Consider the following 12,172-nt stretch of genomic DNA (forward strand, 5'->3'; position numbering starts at 1 on the left):
TAGCTTGCTCCATGCAAACCTCTTCCACTAATATCAGCTTGAAGTTTTGGAACAATATCCTCAAAAAACTTCCTCACTTATCTCACATTTTAACATTCCATTCGCTTTTAAAGCATAGAATAAATCCTTTGAACCTAAAGATGATAACCCAAGGGTATATATAATATTGGTATCATCATCTATGGTAGGTGGATTGAAGTTAGGTTTGGGGTATGTGCCGCTTCAAAAGCAGCAGTAGAGACAATGGTAAATATATTAGCAAAGGAACTCAAGGGAACTGGGATTACCATAAATTGCATTGCACTAGGTGTTATAAATAGCTTGTATGTTAGATAGTATAGAGAGAAAGAATTCCTATATTGTTAAAATATAAGAAAGTGAAGGAATGGCAAGAGTGAAATATGTATAGAATTATATATATATATATATATATATATATATATATATATATATATATATATATATATATATATGTATATAATTCAATATATATTATTCTATTATGGCACTTGGCACGTATATGTGTGAAATAAAATAATTATCTTATTGTAATTTTCATAAATAAATTGTAAACAGATATGTTTATTAATAAGTAGATACGTCTATTAATAAACAGACATGTCAATTCTATATAAATAGTCACAACTGTTTGTATAGGTGTCTGTTAATAAACAGACATATCTATTCTATACAAAAAGTCACAACTATTTGTATAGGTATCTGTTAATAAACAAACATATCTATTGCACAAACAGTTGTATCTATTGGAGATAGACAGATGTGTCTATCTAGTAAAGGTGCCATAACTTTTCATTCTTTATAAATATGGATGAGTTTTTCAATCCAGAAAAATACTACTTCTACTTCTTCTTCTTTTCTTCTAGTTTCTCTAAATTCAGTTCGTATAAACAGTTCTTAAGGGAAATCTTCAGGAGTTGCTGTCTGTAGATTTCAGGCTTTGTTGTATCCTGAAGGTATATTGCCATAACCTTGCAGCAATCTACTGGGGGCAATTAATACCTTAAAAATAGTGATTCATCACGCCTCAAAGCCTATTCTACACTCACTGCCTCAATAATTTTAAGGTATTAATCGCAATAGAGTCTAAGGCTGTTTCTGTGATGAATCAAGAGTTCATGAAACTTGATCATTTTAAGAAACAAATTATGTTTACTGAGAAGGTAAAAGTAGATCAGGAAAAGAAGATGAATTACCATGCAGAGGTCATATTCTCAATAACTCATCAGATATGCTATAAGATTTGTTTACCTCTATCAAGTCTCCAAAGGAAATCTGGAATTCATTAGAATTCGAATATAATACAGAAAAAAAAGGTATGGATAAATTTCTCATTATGAAATATTTTGAATTCTAAATACTTGATAATATGCCTGTTATGGATAAGTCCATGAGCTGCATATCTTTGTTTCAAAGTTTAAGGATTTGAAAGTGGTAGTTTCTAAATCATTGCAATTAGGAGGAATAATAGCGCATCATACTTCTAGTTTGAATGATTATAGGAAGAAATTACTGTATGCCACATACGACTTTTCTCTTAAATAGATTCAGAAATACTATGCCACATACGACTTTTTTCTTAAATAGATTCAGAAATACTTACACATTAAAAAGTTTTTTATGTGATAATTTGTTTTATGTTGATGACATGCTTATAATTAGAAGAAATATAAGATTATATTATGATACTAAAGCTCATGGTGAATGTGATAAAGAAGGTAATAAGATTTATGTGCATAAGTCGAAAAACACTTTTATATGCATAAATCTTAATTCATATTAATTGTGTCTATCACTAACTAGGTGGGAATATTGTTAAAAATATTAGTGATAATAAAATTTATTTCAGATTGAAAGAGTTATGTCTATTCATTAAAAGGCATCAAAATAAACTATTTATTACCGGTAGTTATATCTGTTTTAAAAGGTGTAAATGAACAAATATAATTTTTCTAAGAGATACAAAGTGAATAGTTGTATATGTTCTATGAGGTATAAGTGAACAGTTGTAAATGTTCTAAGAGGTATAAGTGAATAGATGTAATTTTTCTAAGAGATACAAAGTGAACGGTTGTATCTGTTGTAAAAGGTATAAGTGAACAAATATAATTGTTCTAAGAGATACAAAGTGAATGGTTGTATCCGTTCTAAGAGGTATAAGTAAATGGTTGTATCTATTCTAAGAGGTATAAGTGAACGGTTGTATATGTTATAAAAGGCATAAGTGAACAGATGTAATTGTTCTAAGAGATATAAAGTGAACAGTTGTATCTGTTATAAAAGGTATAAGTGAACAGATATAATTGTTCTAAGAGATACAAAGTGAACGATTGTATTTATTCTAAAAGGTGTAAGTGAACAAATGTAATTATTCTAATAGATACAAAGTGAACTGTTATATATATTCGAAGAGATGCAACTACTTTATAAATAGCAGTTTGGAACAAAAATCTATTAACTTTTCTTTTTTATATTTTTTCTTCATTTTTACCTACAATCAACATTATTATTCTTGAATTTATTCTTGGGATGATTTTAAAATTGCTGTCTAGATTTATATTTTGGTTATTATCCTTGAGGGATCTGCCTAAAACTACTTAGCTGTAATATAATGAGGGTTTTACTCTTTGTCAATTTCATTATATTGAGGGAAACAAATACTCTATATGATATTTATTACAAATTGACTGAAAATTTTGGTAGAATAATTACTCAAATTAAGTGTGCTAGTATTATTGGTAGCTTAACGTATGCTATGCATTGCACTACTCCTGATATTATTTTTGCAATATGTTAATTGTTAAGATATACTAATAATCCTAGTGTGGAGTATTGGAAAGAAATTTCAAGGGTTTTTGAATATTAAAAAAAAAAGAATTATAAACTATAGATTATTTTGCAATAAATTTTTGATTTTGTTAAAACCATATAAAGAGTTGTATCTATATAAAGAGTTGTGTCCATTGGCCAAAAGATGTAACCAAATTAAAAGATGCTATTCTTCTTAATAGTTACATACATGAAGAGATGAATTTATTGGCCAAAAGGTTGGTACTTTATGAGTAGTAAAAATAAGAGCCTTAGAAGTTATTTGTAAGAAGTGATAAAAGAACAAATGACTATGCATTTGTGTGTGTGTGCAAGTTTAGCTTAGTTCTTTATTTTTGAATGCTCTCATTTTAAATAAGTTATAAAGCAATTTATTTCTGCAAATAAGGTACATATCTAGACTGTGAATTATTTATGTAGTTCATGTTATAAACATGTGATTTTATGGTTGACTAGTAAAACAAATATGGTGGAGATCCTAGGATTATACAAATGCTAATTGGATAAGTAGTACTAAGGATAATAAGTCAACCTTTAGTTGGGTGTCTACATTAGGTGGACCTTTTTTGGGTATCAAAGAAACAAACTTATATAACTCATTCTACGGTATAATCTGAATTTATAACTTTGGCAAATGTTAGTAAAGAAGCAGAATGGTTGAGAAACTTGTTATCGGATATTAAGTTGTGGCCACAACCTGTGCTATCTATTTCTTTATATTGTAATAGTCAAATCGTGATGGCTAAAGTTTATAGTAAAATATACAATTGAAAGTATATACATATAAGCTTAAGACATGAAAATGTAAAACAATTAGTCTCTAATGATGTTATTATCATGTTTATATTAAATCCTATAATAATCTAGCAAATCCTTTAATAAAAGAGCTCTTGACAGTTATGATCATAAGTACATGTGCTGATTAGGGTTTAGAATATTCCATTAAATTTACTACTGATGGGAACCCTACTTTATAGTATTATTACTAAATAAAGTTTAAAGGGTAACAACAAGTCATTAGTAAATGTTATAATTAAGTACTTAGTGTACTAAGTTAATGGAATGAGGATAACTATTTATACTCTTAATAAAGTTTAATATTAATATAAAAGAAACTTCACCTATATGAACATAGGAAGTGGTGCCGCTTCAACAAAAGTGAGAATAACTTTTGTAAATGTTCATGAAAACAGGAGGTAGCACAAGGCCATATTCGTGCTAAAATTTTGGTGAACTTTTTAAGTCGAACTAATTGATTTGTGTGTGTAGTATTTTCGGTTCTATTTAATAGGAATCTAGGTTTAACCTAAGGCCACTGTCACGACACAACCTATGGGCCGGACCGGCACTAGGACCTGAGTTAACCTAAAGCCCCCGAGGCCCATAGTGAGCCTAACTATTCCTCAAATCCATAACCAGACCCATAATTTAGGCCCAATATGCATATAAAATAATCTAAATCAAACTGTTATAATTTCATTTCAGGCCGACTTAGCCCAGAAATTTTCAGAAAACTAAAATTAGGGGAGCCCAGCTCAACCTTGTTACCTCATTTACAAACTTTTTAAATACCATACAAATCTTCATTTATTAATCTCAAAATTTTAAATTAACACAATTTCTAACAAGGCCCACACTATTACTAACACATGCGGAGTTCTAGATTTTAAATTTAGAAAAGATAGTAAAACAATTAAATAATCGACGTTAAACCTGCGAAGAAGAAAACAGGTTGCTCTGTAAAATAACTCCTCCTGTGGCCTGGAAAAAATATTGAACAGGAGTGAGCGTTCGACTCAGAGAGTAAAATATCAATTTTAACCATAATCTCTATAACTATCTAAAACTAATGCACCATGTAAAGTGAAATGTAACACCAGTAATAATTTCACATCATAACATCAAAAAAGTAATTTGGAGCAATCACACAACCAATAATAGCAATCATAATATATGGGAGCTGATCCCCTATACAGCTCTCTTAAATCCAACCTGTGCCAGCGAAGAACTCAGCTCGGACTTCCACTTAATAACTAAATCAGGGTCCCAGCGAAGAACTCAAGCCGTGTCTACCCTGAAGGACCGGGTCCCAGCGAAGATCTCAAGCCGTGTCTACCCGTCCTATCCATAGTCCACATCACATCACACGCACGCCAACGCACGCACACTGCTCCAAATTACCACAACAACATACATGGCACTTTAACAGTTGTGAATGCACCATAAAACGTGCATAGAGTTTAACTACATAAATATATACATATAAGTGATGCATGAGCATGCTTGAACATATAATAATAGTGAAATTACAATTAAAATTAATATTTTACTCACAGTACACCGATGACTATTGTGGCTGCTAGATGTAGAAAAATAGCTGACCTCGATCACCTAATAATTAAATTATAAATTTATTAGTTCTAAGTTAAGATAAAACTTTAAAGAGGCAATCGACAGCCTAATTCATGCCGGAAATCCGGCAGAGTTTCCCCTATACCTGGGACCTACCCAACCTGCAAAAAGGCTCAAATAACACTTCTAAATTCTCAATTTCCACAACCACATCTCATCAATATCACATGGCCCCTCCTGGGCCCTCCAAATCAGACAATACTCAAAATCTTAAAAATTACGTTTTAGTCCCTATAATTGATATTTTTCAAAAATCCACTCAAACAGGCTCTAAAAATTCTAAAATTTTGCCCCGTGGTCCTTAATAATATTATAAGGCTATTGCAAAATGAATTATAATTTTCTAATTACCCATGAATATTTTATTCAAAAATTTTACTCGATTCCATAAGTTTCCAACATCTAACATATTCTTAATTCAACCTAATTAAATATTCACATATTTAAACCTCCATCCTCAAGCTTCAACCAATTATATAAAATTTAATTATCTTAATTTCAAATAATCCTATATGCCCATATGCTAAAAATCTAACTAAAATCCATCTATATTTTTTTCAAAAATATTCTACAATCACTCAAAAATTCAACAAACACGATAGAATATCTCCAAATAAATTTACTTTTATCATATATTTTTCTTAGAAATTTTCTCTAATTTTTCCTGTTTAAGAAACACTGTATTTATGCTCCGCAGACAGAGAAATAATAAAAATTGTCTTACCCGAAGTTTATCTGTGTCTCAAAAATTCCAAAAATTTATGAGGAAGCCTCTGGAAGTTGAATAATCTCCATAGCCCACCGGAGCCACCGCCGAAACCACCACGCACGGTGGCCGGCCGCCGGTCGCCGGTGACATTTGCCGAATCTGATCATACCACCATGTTCCTCTCCTCTTCCTCAGTCCATATGTGGTCTCGGATCGTCGATCCAACAGTCGGATCGTTCTAGATCTGACGAAAAAGCTTGAAAAACCCGAAACTTCAGTCGGATCGTCCTAGATCTGACGAAAAAGCTTGAAAAACCCGAAACTTCTCTCCTCCATATCTCACTCATCCGACCTTCATTTGCTGCAAAATTGGTATCAAAAGAAAGCTCTCGGAACAAACTTTCCAACGCCACTTGAATCGCCTCGATTGAACGTCGGATGAAGTTGGAATCGCGCCGGAAAGCCGCTGCCCACTATGCGCACGTTTTCTCTCTCTTCTCCCTCTCTTGCCACCGTTTCTGGTGGCTCTTGCCGTCGCCGGAGGTTCGCCGGCCAGGTGGGGAGCTGCTCGGGAGGTCGCCGGTCGGTCACCGAAAAAAGAAAGAAGAAGAAGAGAGGGAAGGAGAGGAGAAAAGGGAAAAATGGGGGGGCAGGGGGGAGTCCTCCTCTCGATTTTTTTGAGTCCCATTTTTTTTTTTTTTTTTTTTCTAAAAGGTTGGCAGTGACAGTGGAAACCCACTGTCACACGCCAAAGTCACTTTCATTCTTTTTTTTTTTTGTGGTTGTTACATTCTTCCCCCCTTAAGAAAAATTCGTCCTCGAATTTTCGAATAAACAAAGAAATAAGGAAAAGAAGATTATTAGAACAAGTGCAATCATTAGTCCTTCAGCTATGCAGAGATTGGTAAAACATTTATTCTTCAAACTCTTCGTATATTATATATGACATTCTACCGCTCTTTGATTCTACTATAGTGTCCTATTTGTCATCATCTCTTTCTAGAGATGCTCTTATCTCTTGGCTATTCACTGACCACTCTTCTGACATCTCAGGTATTCATTATAACTCTATTACTCTCGACTTAATTTCTAATAACTTTAATTAACTTTGGTGCTTACCTCACTTTATCACGCCCTAACGTGTCTCTTAGTGACTTCAGTCATCATCCCTTTGTTTTAAAATCTCTGTTTTCCCCAATGACATAACTTATGTTCCTTGTTCCATGGTATCTTATGTAACCAGTCAGGTAGAGTCTCCTCCAAGGGCCAAGTGTATCATTTATCAACATTGGAAAGTGAACTGGGTTGCTCCTTTTAGGTAACAAAAGTGTTTATATTACTTGACAACTCAATCCATGCGACTTTATCAATTCTCACTTTTCCTCTGGAATGAGAATATCTAGACTTTTTCCTAAAACTTCTTAGTATGTGGCCTACTTCTGACACATTGGCACTTAGATCGAGGCTCTATTATTTCTTTAATCTATCATCTCATAATAACTTGTTTTAAATATCTCTTAGTGTTTTCCTAGTATACCTATTCCTCCTTATCCTCATCATTATAACTAGCTCTATCGAGCTTTCTTCCTATCATCTGGATCTTATCCACTTCCTTTTCCTATTTCTGCTATAGTTGATATCTTTTCGACCTGCTGCACTTATTCCCTAATCTTAATCCTATTTCACCCTTACACCTTTTTTTTCTTCAAGGATGTCCATCCCATCATCAACTTTAACTTTCATTTTATTTCTCAGTCTTATCTTGATTACACTACAAGAAAAAAGGAGATTTGAAACCGAATATTCGGTTTCAAATCAGTGAAAATCGGTTTCTAAATACATTTAGAAACCGATTTGAAACCGAAATATTCAGTTTTAAATCATAAGTTTCTAAATAAATTTGAAACGGAAAATGGCGTCCGTTTCAAATTCGAATCTATTTTCAAACCACTATTCCGTTTCAAATTTAGAAACCACATATATTCGGTTTCAAATTCGCTTTAATTTAAAAAGCGATATTTGGTTTCAATTTTTTGAAACAGAAATTCCGTTTCAAATCGGTTTCTAAATTCAAACCGATCCTTGTGTTATTGGATTAGAAACGGAAAAATTCGTTTTAATCCGTTTCAAATTACTAGTAGAAAATTTTTATTTTTTATTTAATATATTATTTCTGTATTGAAGCATATAATATAATATTAATTTTAAATGCTCAATATCATAATATTTATAATATCAGGCTATCAAATATCAAATATCACCAATATTATATATAAATATGATGTGAAGGGTTATGACAATAATATCTTGTATGGAAAAATAAAATATCATAATAACAAAAAAACAAGCTACTTGTCATCAACAAGATAATCACTCATCAACACTATCAGCCTCTCTACCATCATCTTGATGAGTCGCATGTGGAGTTGGGGCTGTAAACTGCGTACCCTGCATCATTTGTGCCATCATGTTTTGCATCATTTGTTGCATGCGCTCCTCCGATGTCGCTCACGTTGTCTATATCTCTCCTCTAGCATCAACTCGCGTTGTCGATCTCTCTCCTCCATTGCAACCAAACTATCCTTGAGCGTTGCAATAGTCCGATGCAATTGTTGAATCTCTTCCTCCATTGCCTCATCGAGCATAATAGGATGCAGTAGAAGATGATCCATGTGATGAGCTAGGGTAAAAAATTGATGCTTGAGATCCAATGCCATAAACCCTGTTCTTCTTCTCCCCCCCCACAACTTGATAATATAGTGCGACCTCATCTACAATAGGAGGGTCACTGCACCCCTCGTGTGGTTGAGACATTTGCTCCTTAGCGCCAAAAATGCATCCTGCATAAGTCAATACACATATTTTAAATTTATTTTTCTTGGCAATTGAATAAACAAACTCACTTATTCATTTTTTTTCATATAATTGAAAGACATAAAATACTTGTTCACTTACCTTAATTGATTGCGCTCGTGAATCAACCATATCGGAGGTGCCTTTCCTAGTGTGGGTCTAATGGAAAAGTTCATAAGGAAAAGGTCTTGGCCAAGTGGGCTTCTGAAAGATATAATGATTTTAGTGATGTTTATAATAATGTTCGATTATTTGCTACTAATATGTAGACAGACAATAACAAAACTAGTAAATATGAAATCATTACCATCCTATAGTAAATATGAAATCATTACCATTCTATCTGCATGAGTAGCATGTGGCCCAACCCCTGTGTGTCTAGAGATGCACGCCCCAACTCCCCTATCTCACTACAGCAGTTAGCGGTGAATTGATGGCTCTTGGCTTTAAACTCGGGCTACTCCATGCCTCCTTCCATTTTTGCATTGTACTATTAGGCACGATGACCTTGGATTTTCCTTTCCGACATTGCACATTAGGGCCTTATAGCGCTCTGTGACCTTACGCCTCAAGCTTCCTTTACTAGTGGAGTCACCTCTTGCCAATCAAAGTATTTACGGTATAAAATAAATAAAAATTAAGACAGTTGTATTAGTATGATAATATTTTAGAAAAAATTGACAAGATTTCCCTTAATTTTGGACAATCCAACCTAGTTATTAGGTATTAATTGCACTGTTAAAAACACTTCATATATTCTCAACAATAAATAACATCCACCCCAACTACAACAACTCACAACAATATATATTTTCAATATCACACAAGCTGTACATATAGATCATTTAAGCATTAAAATACTTCAATTGTGTTCTTTTACATTAATTCACAAATTCTTATCACTTAAATGATATTTGTTCATAACATTCTTTTTGAGGTTTCATAAACTATGCAAATTAGTTATCGATAGCTAATATTTAAATATTTATTTTATTACTTGAAATTCATCCCAAGAAACTCTTTTGTTTCAAAGTGATAGTTTTCCAACAAAGGTGCCCCTCCGTCCATCCTCTCCTTGAAGATATTCTTCATCTTCTTAGCACATTCCTCGGATGGATGTAACTTTGTACAAAAGAAAGACAAGAAATATATTGATTTTATGTAAATGTAGAAACACAAGATTTCAATTCCCAATGATATGTAATACCAAATCATAGATAAAGTTAATTAATTTTAAATACTTACGTGCCATTAATGAGCTTTATTCTGTTCTTTCTTCCAAATGTAGTGAGTGATAGGCCATCCATCGATGATATTGGTGCTGCCCCAACTGAATGACCTTCATGACCAGAGGTTGATCCAATTGCAGGCTCAGAAGATGGGGTAATAGGTGGTGGCGGTGGAGGTGGAGGTATAGCTCGATGCTGTGTTGAAGCAGTAGACCCCTCTGGATCTGGTGCCGACCTCCCAGTGGATCGTGAAGGAACCTGAGGCTGACCCTGTGTAGATTGGTCTAGTTGATCATTGGGCTCATCCTCGCATGTCCGCTTGCCTTGTGAATGACCCAACAAACCTCCCCTGCGACCGTTGCCTCGCATCCTGCATAAATAATTGTATTAATTAGTTAGCTTCATTCAACTTATGATACATAATACAGATGAAATTAGTTAGAGTTTATACTTCAAGTTTAGAAATATAAATTCATTAAGAGAAATACCTAATTCTAATTAGTATCACTATCATATACATCATCGCATTCCTCATCACTTTCTGAGTCCAATTCAAGCTCTTCTTCATCTTCAACATCCTCTTCATTAATTTCAACTAGTACACCGTTTTGATCATTCAAGTATTGTTGTTGATCATCATCATCGTCAATTTGAATCAAAGGGACTTCCATTTCATCTTCTTGAAATGGTTCTTCCCGTGCAGGGGGGGTTGTGACATTCACTTGCTCAGGAAGATCAATAACGGATCTCGCTTTGATTTTGAACACAGCCCACCAATCATCCTTGTCACGTTTTAAGCTTGGATATATGGAATAATTCACCTGAGAAGCTTGGATAGCAAGAACAAATGGTTCATACCTATTGAAGGATCTTTTATGATTAATATCCACAAGTTTATATTTTGGATGAATCTTTGTTCCCACATTTGGTGTTGGATCAAACCAATCACATTTAAACAATACAGTTCTTTTGATTGGTAATCCAGGGTACTCCAATCGTAGCACTTCAATTAATTGTCCATAGTAGTCACTTTCATTAGTACTGTAATTAGTCCCCTTGATACATACCCCACTGTTCATCGTTGCCCTATGCGAACCATAACCTTTAGTGTGAAATTTATAACCATTAACTACATAACTATTGTAGCACATAACACTTCTTAATGGACCCTTTGATAGATCCTTTAAAAACTGGCTTGATATATTGTTGGAGGGATTGTGAACATATTTATTGAACCACTTATCAAATTCACGCTCTAGTTTCTCATCAACTTGTTTATCATTGATATTTGGATTGGCCATGTGTAACTCATTAACAAAAATGCTGCACACAATGAAAATAGTTAATTACATGTTTGGAATCAATAATGGCATTGCAACAATTATAATAATTGAATATTAGAAAAACTTACTCAATGTACGGTTTTACTTCTATACAATTCAACAAGATGTACATTTGTGCTGCTTGAAATTCTTGTTCTGTGAGATATCTAACCTTTCCTTTTCCCAGTGGCCTACCGGAATGAGTGAAAATTGATAGATTCCCTAGATGTTCATCCATATGTTCGACTGTATCATCATTGCGTGGAACCTTTCGATGCCTTGTGTTGACATGGGGTTCAAAATAATGAGCGCAGAATGACGATGCTTCTTCAACTAAATATGCATTGCATATGGAACCTTCCACTTTGGCTTTATTTTTCACATTATTTTTTAACTTCCTAAGGTACCTGTACCATTTACTATTTAGTCACAACAAATTTTCATTTTTCAATGTAATGATAGTATACAACAATACATTAAACTAGTTACCTCTCAAATGGATACATCCACCGATATTGCACAGGACCAGCAATCCATGCTTCATAAGCCAAATGCACTGGGAGGTGTTCCATGGAGTCAAAGAAACTTGGAGGGAATATACGCTCTAGTTTACATAATATAATAGGAATCTCTTCATTGAGCTGTAACATGGCTTCTTCTCTAAGTGTTGTTGAAGTTAACTCTCTAAAGAAATTGCTCAATTCGGTCAATGCTTGCCACACATTTTTTGGAAGCAATTCCCTAAATGCTATTGGGAGTAATCTTTGCATAAAGACATGACAATCATGGCTTTTCATCCC

The 12,172-nt window shown here is 33.5% G+C and overlaps 1 protein-coding gene and 1 long non-coding RNA gene across 2 annotated transcripts; both read right to left on the reverse strand.

Annotated features, from left to right (window-relative positions):
• Window positions 1-4,408: 4,408 nt before the first annotated feature.
• Window positions 4,409-6,240, reverse strand: LOC131179168 (uncharacterized). Its single transcript, XR_009148154.1, has 3 exons — window positions 5,984-6,240; window positions 5,182-5,238; window positions 4,409-4,608 (listed from the first exon to the last, which is right to left on the reverse strand). It is a non-coding gene; the product is annotated as an uncharacterized LOC131179168 (long non-coding RNA).
• Window positions 6,241-10,454: 4,214 nt separating this feature from the next.
• On the reverse strand, window positions 10,455-11,797 carry LOC131179167 (uncharacterized). Its single transcript, XM_058145236.1, has 2 exons — window positions 11,462-11,797; window positions 10,455-11,373 (listed from the first exon to the last, which is right to left on the reverse strand). The coding sequence occupies exons 1-2, from the start codon at window positions 11,608-11,610 to the stop codon at window positions 10,545-10,547; spliced, it is 978 nt and encodes a 325-aa protein (XP_058001219.1). The 5' UTR covers window positions 11,611-11,797; the 3' UTR covers window positions 10,455-10,544.
• Window positions 11,798-12,172: the final 375 nt, after the last annotated feature.

This window comes from Hevea brasiliensis, chromosome 4, assembly GCF_030052815.1.
Source record: "Hevea brasiliensis isolate MT/VB/25A 57/8 chromosome 4, ASM3005281v1, whole genome shotgun sequence".
NCBI lineage: Eukaryota > Viridiplantae > Streptophyta > Magnoliopsida > Malpighiales > Euphorbiaceae > Hevea > Hevea brasiliensis.

Excerpts from the sequence above, each read along its gene's own strand:
- LOC131179167 (XM_058145236.1), bottom strand. The coding sequence starts at position 11,610 with ATGGATGAACATCTAGGGAATCTATCAATTTTCACTCATTCCGGTAGG. Across the intron at positions 11,374-11,461 it reads GAAGTAAAACCGTACATTGA|CATTTTTGTTAATGAGTTAC; the intron begins GTAAGTTTTTCT and ends CATTGTGTGCAG.